This window comes from Octopus sinensis, linkage group LG11, assembly GCF_006345805.1.
Source record: "Octopus sinensis linkage group LG11, ASM634580v1, whole genome shotgun sequence".
NCBI lineage: Eukaryota > Metazoa > Mollusca > Cephalopoda > Octopoda > Octopodidae > Octopus > Octopus sinensis.
In genome coordinates this window covers 71,333,961-71,347,311 of record NC_043007.1, presented here as the reverse complement: position 1 = coordinate 71,347,311, position 13,351 = coordinate 71,333,961, and the positions used below count along the sequence as shown (strand labels likewise).

At 32.4% G+C, this 13,351-nt stretch overlaps 1 protein-coding gene across 4 annotated transcripts in view; it reads right to left on the bottom strand.

Moving 5' to 3' along the window:
* Window positions 1-13,351, bottom strand: part of LOC115217708 (unconventional myosin-X) — a 560,656-nt gene that overhangs the window by 33,548 nt on the left and 513,757 nt on the right. For all 4 annotated transcript variants that reach the window (XM_036507677.1, XM_036507678.1, XM_029787467.2 and 1 more), the window contains 5 exons: window positions 13,006-13,164; window positions 5,664-5,734; window positions 4,901-5,090; window positions 2,771-2,868; window positions 1,386-1,476 (listed from right to left, as the gene is read on the bottom strand). In XM_036507677.1, the coding sequence (XP_036363570.1) occupies window positions 1,386-1,476; window positions 2,771-2,868; window positions 4,901-5,090; window positions 5,664-5,734; window positions 13,006-13,164 (609 nt within the window). The remainder of the gene's footprint in view (window positions 1-1,385; window positions 1,477-2,770; window positions 2,869-4,900; window positions 5,091-5,663; window positions 5,735-13,005; window positions 13,165-13,351) is intronic.

The following is a 13,351-nucleotide window of genomic DNA, read 5'->3' as shown; positions in this document are numbered from 1 at the left end:
TTAGTGGCGACGAAAAATGGTGCCTGTACATCAATATGAAGCAGCGTAAGGAATAGCTTAGCCCCAGTAAACAAGCGTGAAACAAGATCTTCATCCGCGTAAAACGATGTTGTGCTTATGGTGGGACTGGGAAGGGATTATTCATTTCGAATTGCTTGAACGGAACCAAATGGTCAATGGAGAACTCATGTTCAACAGAAGGAATGACTCAACATGGCTATTCAAGAGAAAAGACCTAACGGCAGCATGGAGTTCTCCTGCTGCACAACAACGCCTGCCCTCATATTGCCAATATGACCAAGGAAGCCATTCAAACGCATGACTGAGAATTGCTGCCACACCCGCCGTACTCTCCTGGTTTGGCATAAATGGATTTCCACCTTTTTTGATCTCTTTCAAATGCTATGCGCAGAGTTTCATTCAATACTGATGCAGAATTGAGAGCTTTGTTGGATCAATTTTTCAAGTCGAAATCAGGTGATTTCTACCAACAAGGTATTGAAAATCTTGTTGAACATTGGGAAGAAGTTGTAAACAACAAGGGTGAATACATTATTGATTAATTAGTTATTTTTTTTTTTATTAAACCTTTTAAAAACTAAAAATTTTAAAAAACTACAGGAACTTAGTTGCCAGCTCAATATATTTAGAATTGTGGTCACACAACAACTTATCTTTTATAGGTGCCAGCTGTAAGTTAATGATAATAAATATTGAATTGTTCATGTAGAGAAGACAAATCATGTAAACTCGAGTAGTAATTATGGTCTTATATCATATGATATCTCACTTTGTGAGAAAACTGCACAAAGTTGTGATTTCAAAAGAAAATTGAAAAATGAAATTGTATTGATTAATTTTCTTTTTCTTATCATTTATTCATCATTGATGGCCATTTGCTTCACCTTTGGTGTTTTTATTTCAGATTTTTTTTTTTTATGTTTTATATAAATCTTACAAAAACCACTGTTTATAAGCGCATACTACACGTTTGTCTTCGAAACTGTACCAATTTGAAATTTATTTATAGTCTTTTGAAAACATATGTCATCCACTATTATTTTGCTTATGCATTGCAAGACTATTACCCTGGTGTAGAACTCAATATATGTAATGTTTCAGAACACTATGATGGCTAAGTATAGAGCGATAATAAGAAAGAGAAATGGCAAAGGAATAAATGATTAATGAAATTAATAAGATAATCATTTCTTCCTTTGTCATCTCTTTGTCTTATCATCCATAAATACAAAGTCAAAAACATGCAAAATTGGTTTGTTATTGATATTATTTAGTAGACCCACAACTATGTACTAAATGTACAAGATGTGACCTATTCTGCTATGTCTAAAAATGAAGAATATCAGAAACTAAACATGGCTTACTTCGTGGGCTTCTGCAATAGAGTTTCCCCAGTCTTTACTCATATCAGCCTCTAATATGCGTTCACACAGGTATTGTTTCGCTTCTCCATAACTAAAAGTAAAAGTTTATTATTAGTAAAAAGAAAAAGAATTGAAAAAAATAAACAAACATATAAACATATTTTCAACCTTCTACATACATATATGTATGCAGTTTCGGCTGGTTACACTCTTCGGCATTTTCTATCCTCAATCAAATTCCAGATTTTCTTGGAAGTTTTGGCCAGCTACACTCGAGTGTAACTGGCCAAAACTGCCAAGAAAATCTAGAACTCGACTGAGGATAGAAAACTCCAAATGACCCGTCCTTGTTTTTTGTATTATCTAACTGTCTGGATATTTTGTTGTCGCCTGTTACGTTGTTCCATTTTTTGTTTTCTTTTTTATATATACATATAGCGGCATACATACACTTTTGTCTCCTATACATACACACACACACACATATTTATTTATATATTTAATATATACATATTATTTCTGTGTCCCTTTCTGTAGAAGAGCATAGGCTCGAAACGTTAAAGACTTTTCACTTCCTGAGCGTTATACTAATACATCTGTTTGTTTTGTACACCACCTGTCTTCATCTTTTGTTTTTTTCGTAAACTCTCTCTCTATATATATAAATGACTCAATGTCAGCACAAACTAGCTGGTCTTGACTCCACTTACGTGGAGACTCTAACAACAATTTGGTGTAGTTTGTTACGTTTGACCCAAGTTGTAAATTCTGGTACCAAGCACAACTTCTTAGCTTAACACAATATATATATAGAGAGAGAGGGAGAGAGAGAGAGAGAAAGAGAAAGGAAGAGAGAGGTGGAGAAAGAGGGAGGAAGGGAGAGAGAAGGATGGAGGGAGATAGAGAGGGAGGGACAGAGAGAGAGAGTCAACTTGTTGAGGATACACATTACTACAAATCGCAGAATGATTTATTTTTTTACTTATGTGTGTCTGTGTTTGTAATATGTTTAATGTATATGAGTGTGTGTGTGTGTGTGTGTGTGTTGCTTTGTAAGAAAGTTAAGACATACGATTCGTTTACCAATTATGTAGAAAACTGATTTTAAAAATATCAATCATATAGTGCACGTCAATAGCACAGGCCTTGTATTTAATCAGAATTCTATTAGATAGGCACTGGTGTCATAGAAGTAGAGATTATAAAAGGAAAAAAGATGAGTAAAGGTAGGAATTATATCACTAAAGCATTCACAAAACAGACTGGTACAGTTAGATACATTTATACTACTTGGGACCAGTAGCAAATTGTTGTTATTGGCTTTGAGCTAAAGCATATCAAGGGAGATAACTCAAATAGAAAAATAAGATGATGAAAATGTTTACCGAAAATCTTTGTTTTCATGGTAATCTCCCCATATCACCTGTGCTTGTAAACCAGCAAGTTGAAGGGCGACTTTCTCTGATACAGAAAATTCATCCAACTGAAAAGACAACATATATATCATTAAGTCTGCATTTACAAAGATTGCATACACATTTGAGAAATACAAACGTTTGAAACTGTAAAATATGTTTTTAAATTTAGTTTTTAATTGTTGAATCTGTTCGTTTGATACATTATTTAGTATTAAAATCTCTGAACCATATAAGACTTTATAGCTGAAGTATTGTCATGGAATTATAAGAATGTCATTAGAAAATAATTTGATAATGAAGTCGCATTTTAAATGGATGTTATTGCTTAATGTGAAAGTGTATAACTTAGTGATTAGGACATTCAGCTTACGATTGTGCATTCAATTCTCGGCGGTGTGTTGTGTCTTTGAGAGCAAGACTCGGATCTTTTCGGTTTGAACGGCAGTTTTTAACATAATTTCTAGGTAACTAAAAAATTTTAAACTTCGTACACTGGTAGAATGTGTTTATAAAACATCTTTTTCTTTTGGCTTTATTGAGAAAATTCTATAGTTTATATGATATTTGTTATTATTTTTCTTCAATTTCTGCAATTTCAACCAATCACTGATGTCTATTGAGGTAAAAAACATTCTGTACCGTATGAATATGTCCCTCGTTTAAGAAACAGATCGGGTTTATTATCATTTGTGAATAAAAAAGATACCCTTCTCCCTACCCCTAACCCTAAAACAGATTGAAATGCAATAGATAGATACTAGGGTCATAATTATGGGTGACAATGTCATATGACACTGCTAGAAAAAACTGCCGTTCAAACCAAAAGATCCCAAGATTCTTTATCTCACATTATTCTAGTTCACTCAGATGGCAAAAATGAGTTATACCAGTAATTCAAAGGGACAGCCTTTTCACATTTTATGTTGTGCTGAATCTCCTTGAGAACTACTTTAAGGATATGCGTGTCCGTGTTGGGCTCTGCCACTTAAACGTTAATTTCACTAGCAGGTAGTTCTGTTGATCAGATCAACTGGAACCCTCATCATCGTAACCAAGGGAGCGTCAAGCCATTGCTTATCATTCAAGGTGATTGGAGTGGAGTATATTAAAGACAAGCTTTCATTAATGTTATAAAACATACAATTATAAAGTAGCCAGTGACTACGTACTAACTATTATGAATACCTTGGTCAAGTAGATGGTTTTTACTGACATTTGATTCCCAGATAAAAAAAAAATCACTTCTGTAGTTAAAATTCTTTTTTAGGAAGTATGAATATTAGAATTTCACGTTTTTTTTCTTTTGCCCTACTAATCTGGCATTTCAAATTTTTTTAAGTAACTGTAGCAGACAATAGTGCAGCAAAGCTGATTTCTGAACAAACTGCATCTCAGCCTGATGTTGATTCCAAGTGAGAACAACTTCATTAAAATACTTATACCTTTAGGAAAATTATGAAATTTGTATGAAATGTGTAAATATTACTCTCAAACAAACCAGCAATACTTCAGGGGTACATTTAACACTTTTGCTACATTATCCAAGCATAACAATATTAGCATTATAATGGATAAAGACACAGTAACCATAACATCACACTAAAGAAAGAGCAACTAACAAAAAAAAAAAAAAAGCAACAAAATACTACATTCACTAAATGAAAAATAAATGTTATAAAGGAACAAAGAAACAGCTTTAAAACTAAATACTTGCTTTATAGAATCACAATGAGTTATTAACAATACTGTGTTGCTAACAGATGTAATAGTAACAAGCTATCAACTAGACTGTATCCTCAGTTTAATTGCTAAATTTGTTGGCCCTCTGTCAATATAAGCATCTAACACTTTTCTTTACATTTACTAACAATAATTTTCTGAATTCAACATCCCCAAATAACTTTTTCATAGCTATTTCTTTAGATATTTGTGTAATAGGAAATATGTAACTCATCATTATATTTTTTAGCACACAAACATGAAACACAAGAGGTATTTTTTAATTGTTGTTTTAAGATGAATCAAAAGAAATATCAATGAGAAACAAGGTATTATTATAAATCCAAATCCTGAACCTAGATGTATAACAGAACTTACTTCAACCACTTTGTGAACAGCTTCAGCGAAGAGTAAGTGATATTCTACAGGATCTTTGGGAATATCATGCACATGACGATAGACACGTTTTCGAAACACAAATCGGCAGTCAGAACCATCGAGGACTATCTTGTTGCCTTTCTTTGATAAAGAATCACTTTTGTTTGGTGTGTTTGTTAAATGCTTTTGCCTGGAAATAGATAGAATAAATGGAAGATATGGAGGGAAAAATAAATAACATGCAAAGGAAAAAAAGAATATTCCATCATTCTAACACACTACACTACACACACACACAAGATAAACTAGAAAGTTTGAGAACAGCAATAGAGCCCAATATTCAATGATTATTATGTCCACTACCATCATTTAACATCCATTTTCCATGCTGGCACAAATAGGATGGTTTGACAAGAAAAGGCGAGTACAAACACTGCACCAAGCTTTGCTGTTTGTTTTGGCTGGTTTCTATGGCTGGACACCCTTCCTAACACAACCACTTTACAGAGTGTACTGGGTGCCTTTTTGGAACCGGCAGCAGTGAGATCACTAACTAACTTGTAGCACAAGACCCCTCAACTGATAGGAAGTAGTATCGATGGCTAGAAAAGGTGTCTAGCATTAGAAGAGAAACATAGCTGCTTCAGTTAGAGAAAGGAAAATATTTGCAGGTATCTGTACCTAAAGAAGTTAACCAGAATTTTCCTCCAAACATCATGCAAATGAACCAAATTTGGAAGTTTAAAACAAAACAAGAACTCACTGTTCCCATTGGGCCAGGATATCAGCAACATACTCGTAGCCTCGTATGAACCGTTCATGTTCAGCTGTAACCTGAGAGAATAGGAAAAAGGATTCAAAATGAAAGATTCATTTAAATATGTATCTATTTTATGTAAATCAGAAGAACTGAAGACGGCGATCATTCGGTACAAGTACCATAACTGCCAAGCCTGTTTGTTTACATTTGAAGAAGAAGATCATCACTTTCCGTAAAGTTTTTTTTTTATATATGTGGGGTTAGGGTTAAGGATGGGGGAAAAGAGTTTCTTTTTTCTTCAGAAACGCAAACAAACCCACGTGGGTTTATAATTGGCAGTTATGGTACTTGTACCGAAAGATCGCCCTGAAGACAATTATACACACATATGTAAACATACATTCATGCACATATGCATATGTATGCATATACAAATATATAATGCATACATACACATGCATGTGTATATGTGTATATATAGACACATATCTTGGTTCCTACAGCCACACATGTACACATGTATGTATTTATATGTGTATACACTTTGTAAAACAAAAAGGGAGAAAATAAACTAACATAAGCCGTAATTAGAGAATAATAATTTCCATTGAAAAGCATTACATTATTTTTGATGGATGTTAAAATTCACTATTATCTTCTACTTTGGAAACAAAATGTTATGTAATTTGTTAATCGTATATTGCCATTAGTTTTAAGTACCAGATTTCTTATATAGAATTTAAAAGTTTTGAAACTTTTATAGCTGCAAGAGAGCATACTTTTATTCCTTTGATATATTAAGCTATGATCTGTTGGAAGTATCTCAAGGGGCTTTCATTACTTTTATATGCTGGAGCTTGAGCAATAATACTCCAATGCAATTTGAAATCACTATTTCTTGATTTTAAATTCCATATTTACTCTGCTAGTGATATCATATTGCTTAAGTTTTTGTCAGTAAATATATGTTTGAGCATGTTATAGCAACTGTTAAAGGGGTTCCAAGTAGAACTGATATGATCTATTGTCAGCCTGTGTAATAACATTGCATTTGTAGATTGCATTACTTATAAGGTAATTATCTTCAAGAGGACATTAAGAGGCTAGTCTACAATTACATGAGTTAATCACAAGAAGTCTAAGAAAGCTTAGTAAACCTTTATTTACTCCTGCTGTTATTCAAATTGTTTATACTTTTTATACTATTATGTTTTTTCTAATGTTAGCATCCTTAGTATTATTTTTGCCCCTGTTTTTGTTATTGTTGTTATAGGAAGCAAGAAAACCTGTGACTGAGAAAGGATCTGTGTTACTATTCCAAAAGCTTGGGTTTGTATGAGTAAAGATTATATCACTCTAACCTTTATTCTTTATATGGTTAGCATTACTTTGTCTAGCTTTTTCTATACCTTTACATTTAGGTTGAATATTTAAGGAGGATATGTTACAATTCCACTTTTATTCTCAGGATCACTAACCATAGACGGTGCTGATTAACATCACACATCTTTTCATATGAATCTCTGAACAAGCAAAGACCTAGGAAGCTTATCTCACCCAGATTGTATAATTCATCTTTTATCTTCATTGAAACATGTTTATGATAATGTAACTAAATAATTTATGAACCAACTTTCCAGTTTTATTTTTTCCCTCTCTCTCTTTATACACACACACACACATGTATGTATTCATCCATTCATTCATACATACATATGTATAAGTTAAATGTATGTATCTACATATATCTGGCTACTGATTATTTCTCCAAACTCATTTTCATTTAGAACAGGTGCTGTGCTGATGATGCTTATAGAGGCAGAAACATATTTCAACAGCAACACACTTGTCTCCAGACAATCAGACAATCTTTTTCCTTAATGGTATGTCAGTTTTGGACAATCCACCCAACTGGTTTCTATATAGTTTCCATCAACCAAATTTCTTTCACAATGCATGAGTTTAGTTCCAGTTATAGAAAATTATATTTATTCAAGATATCATGCAGTGAGATAGAAACTGGGACCTTATGATTGCAATGCCATCTTTTTAGCCATACAGTACTTGCACAGGTTATATAGATACTGGGTGTAATAGACAGAGAGCTAAATACTGAAGGTAATTTCTGTTGGAAAGATATCAAAGCTAGTCATCTTACTCAAAGTTTGTGTAAAGTGATTCAACCAATATTTGTTTCTAAACAAACACAGTTAAGTTGACATTAATTTCAAATACATGTTCTACTCTGTTTCATTATTAAAATTTATCAAAGAAAGAGCCTGAAGCAATTGTTAACATGTGTTTATACAAGTTATATATATTCCATAAACATAACTGACCTCCTTATCTGATCTCCTCTCTATCTATACATCAAACTTCCATTTCTCGCTTTCATAGCCACAACAGATTTCTATAAAGTTCCAAGGCTCTTCGCAGAACACTTTATAATAATAAAACCTCTTATAAAGCATATATTTCACACACATACAACTGTTTCTCTCACTTTCAATATATATATATATATATATATAATATATATATATATATATATATATATATATATATATATATATATATACATATATATATATATATGTACACATTTTATACGCATGCATGCACATACACATGTTCATATATATGAACATGTGTATGTGTTTGTCATGACAGATTGCTAGCCACTACACATTCTTTATTTTCTCTCCTTGTTTCTTTCTGTGGAAGAGCATAGGCTCGAAATGTTAAAGACTTTTTCACTTCCCGAGCATTATACTAATACATCTGTTTGTTGTCTACACCACCTGTCTTCGTCTTTTGTTTTTTTTGTGAATTCTCTCCCTATATGAACATATATGTTTACTATTTCACAAATGGAAAAAAATTGACTCAATACATACTATAAACTATAATAATTTATTTAGCTGCTGCTACCATACATACACACACCTATACATACATAGACACACACACCCATATATGAAAAAATTAAAAAACTAATACATATTGCTACTGTTTCCTGCATAATACTCTCAACCATTCTTGTACATATGCACATGTATGTGCACACATGTACATGCACGCAAACACACACACACACACATACTCAGAAGTATTCACTTTCCTACCACCACTTTTGCTAAATACATAGAAAAACAAAAGATTATTTAAACATTTGAAGCAAAAAAAGAAATGCAAAAAAAAAAAAAAACTCCCCATAAAAAATCAATATTCAGTTTCTCAGGTTGACTGTTTTTAATGGAGAGCTTGGTCTTTCTCCAATTGAAATTGTTTGAACTACATTGCATCAAATTTACCCCCAACTAGAATGACAGATAACGTGCCAAAGATTAGATTTGGAGGAAAACATATTTGAATGCCGACAGAAAATGTGAATAAATGGGGCAAAACTTTTCTTAGGCAATAAGATACATAATAATTGGATGCAAGTCATCATGAAATGTTTTTCTTATGATTTAACATCAAGTGAACATTGCTCTCTCTTCCTCCCCCTTTCTCTCTCTCTCTCTCTGTCTTTCTATCTCTTTCTCTCTCATATATGTATGTGTGTGTGCATGTATATATATGTATGTATACACATATACACACACACACATACATATAAACGTACATATACAATATACATATATGTATACATATATATATACATATATATATATATATATATACATACATACATAATATGTATACATATATATATATATATATATAATATATATATACACTCACATCTATATATGTATATGTGTATATATATATATATATATACACACACACACTCACATCTATATATGTATATGTATATATATATATATATATTATATATATATATATATATATATGTATATATATAACATGTAGAGGAATAAGGATTTGGAATCCAGGCAGCTACCTTATTAGCACTCTGATATAATTCAACTAAATGCACATAAATGCTACATCAAAGGACATTAGGACATGTATCCATCAGAAACATGTGTTAGATTGGAATTTAATGTGAATTTAATGAGAATAATACTGCAATAAACACATTTTGAAGCTGTATAATTCTCCATTCTTCTTTATGACGTTTTGTATATATATGTGTGTGTGTCTGTGTATGTGTGTAATAGCACATCATCATTATCCTTGTAATATAATGACATAATTCCGTGGGTGTCTGTGTGGAGAGGTGAATGAGAATGAAACAGAAAGAAGAGGGGTGGAAAAAACTGACATGAATAACAATATCATTAAACAGCAAAGAACACTTGTAAAACAATTCACACATTGTTATCAAAGAAGACCATGCTATGTGGAGATTTTCTTATGATCTCTTTGATTTGTTTGTTTCTGTTCTCTATTTAATCTTCATCTTCCTCCTCACTTCTCCCTCTCTCTCTCTCCACACACACACACACACACACACATACACACACACACACACACACACAACAGAGTTACAAAAAAAGCTAAATGAAATAAAAGTAAACAAAAACATGAAAATACCAAATCTATATATCTGGATATGACATTATCACCAAGATAAAAAATAACTTTCACTTTTGTGTACATACATACATACGCACACATACATACACACATACACGTATACATACATACACAGAAATACACACACATATGCATACACACACACAAATATACAAACACACACACATGTATGTATACACACAAACGCACATATATATTTATATATACATACTTACAAAAAAACTTGTATACACCCACACTCGCATGCATATAAAAGTACTCAGAATAAAACACAAACAAACAGAAAATATTAATTACATGATCCTACATGAAAAGAGATATACTCTTTTACTCTTTCAGTCATTTGACTGCAGCCATGCTGGAGCACCGCCTTTAGTCGAGCAAATCGACTCCAGGACTTATTCTTTGTAAGCCTAGTACTTATTCTATTGGTCTATTTTGCTGAACCACTAAGTTATGGGGACGTAAACACACCAGCATCAGTTGTCAAGCGATGTATGGGGGACAAACACATACACATATACACGCATATACATATATACAACGGGCTTCTTTCAGTTTTCTGTCTACCAAATCCATTCACAAGGCTTTGGTCAGCCCTAGGCTATAGTAGAAAACACTTGCCCAAGGTGCCATGCAGTAAGACTGAACCTGGAATCATGTAGTTAGTAAGCAAGCTACTTACCACACAGCCACTCCTGCGCCTATGTTGGTAAAATATTATCAATTTCACAAAACAGAATTTTTCATGTGATTAGTGAACTTTGGGTCATAAAACTAATTTCAAATTTTTGTACAAGGCCAGCAATTTCAGGGGAGGGGATAAGTCAATTACATTGATCCCAGATCTAATTATTTTAAGGACCTTGAAAGGATGAAAGGTAAAGCCAACCCTGGTGAAATTTAAACTCAGAACTTAAAGACAGACAAAAGTTGCTAAGCATTTTGCTCCACTTACTAACAATACTGCCAGCTTGCCACCTTACTTTGGGTCATGTTATTAAAGAGAGTATTAAAGAAGGCGGCGAGCTGGCAGAAACGTTATCATGCCGGGCAAAATGCTTAGCGGTATTTCATCTACCATTACGTTCTGAGTTCAAATTCCACTGAGGTCCACTTTGCCTTTCATCCTTTCGGAGATCGATAAATTAAGTACCAGTTACACACTGGAGTCGATGTAATTGACTGAATCCCTTTGTCTGTCCTTGTTTGTCTCCTCTGTGTGTAGCCCCTTGTGGGCAGTAAAGAAATAAGAATACAATAGCTATGACAAGGGCAGGAAAGGATCTGAACTATTTGTAAGGTGGTCCTCCAGCCACAGCCAAATGACTGAAACAAGTAAAAGAATAAAAACATACATATTGTAATAAACACTACATTCTTATGTTAGGATACATACATACATACATACATACATACATACATGTACACACACACACTCATATATATAAATTAAAAATGGAAACCAAAACAATAAATTAAACAATTAAATAGTTTAATCATATATATGTATATATATATATATATATATATATATATATATATATATAGGTACTACTGCTGACTGCAGCGTGTATTGGATGCCAGCCTTGTCACATTCTATGATATGCATGTCTGTGGAGTGCTCAGCCACTTGCACATTAATTTCATGAGCAGGCTGTTCTGTTGATCAGATCAACTGGAACCCTCATTGTTAGAACCAACAGAGTGCCAATGATATATATATATATATATATATATATATATATATGAGTTGAAGCACCTTGAATCTAAGTGATTTCCAAATTCCTACTTGTTCAAACAATTGATGTACAAGAGCAGTGTTGTGTCAAAAGATAAGCAAAGTTATTCATAGACACATTAAAATATGATCAGTCATCAGAAATTGATATGTTGTTACTCCCTTAGATGATAAATCAAACACATAGGTGTGTGTGATTGAAATATTTCCATCAATTTCTTTATATTTTTAAAATGCTTTAACTGAGGATGCATAACATAATGGATGCATTTCCTATTATATATTACACAAACCTGGAACATATCACTATTCAGTTTGACTTAATTATTACAACTATATATATATATATATATATATATATATATATATATATATATAGTAACATACAATAAGATATTATAATAATATATTGATATATTAAATACATTATAACATATGTGTCTATAGCGACTAAAAACCAAAAAGATAAACAAAACAAAAACAAAAAAGTGGGTAAACAAAACAAAGAGGTACTCCACACATTTTGTAGAAGGTTAATATAGTATCATTTCAAACAATTTGATTCAGCTTCATACATTTTAAAGTTTTGTAGGTTCCTGTGAGGAGCCAACAAAAATTTAAGTTGCATGTAACCAGATCAAACTGTTTTAAATAATAATAATAATAATAATAATAATGATAATAATACACATGTACACTCACACATTTTTGTTTTATTGAATCTGACGATTGCAAGTTTGTTTTGCAAATTGAGTTTCATTCCACTGAGCATTTACTGAGCATTCCTCTCTAATATATTTGACAGAAACCTGTATGTGCATGTGTGTGTGTGTGTGTGTGTGTGGCATTCTGTTAGAACTGCTGTCATGTTTAGAGGTGTAAATCCATTGTTGAGTTAAAAAAAACAACTTAGTGATTAGTTAGTTATGATTCAAGAAAATAAGTCCCCGACTGAAATAAAGAATGCCGTCACTAGAATTATCTAAAACGACTGGTGGCAGTACCTTACCATTCTTCTATTGAAACCAGTACAAAGGAAACAAGAATATAGATCCAGGAAATGAAATCCAAAATAATTCTCTTCAATCAACTCACCTCATAAAGAGCCCAGCCCTCAACAGATTGAAGACCAATTTTGTGGGCGACCTTATCCAGAATTTCGGCAGTTGTATCACAGGGCATTGCATGAACTGCTTTAGTTTTACCATCCATAAAATGTATTTTACAAACTAAAGGACTTAAACTTTGTACACTCTGAAAAAGAAGAGACAAATAAACAAAATTAAACAAAGATATGTATTAGTAAATAAGCAAAATTCAAAATAAGTGCACACACACACGTATATAATTATATATTTTATATATATATATGGTTTGAATGTAGAGAAAACAAAAGACAGAGACAGGTGATGGGAAAAATGATGTTTTGAGCCTATGCTCT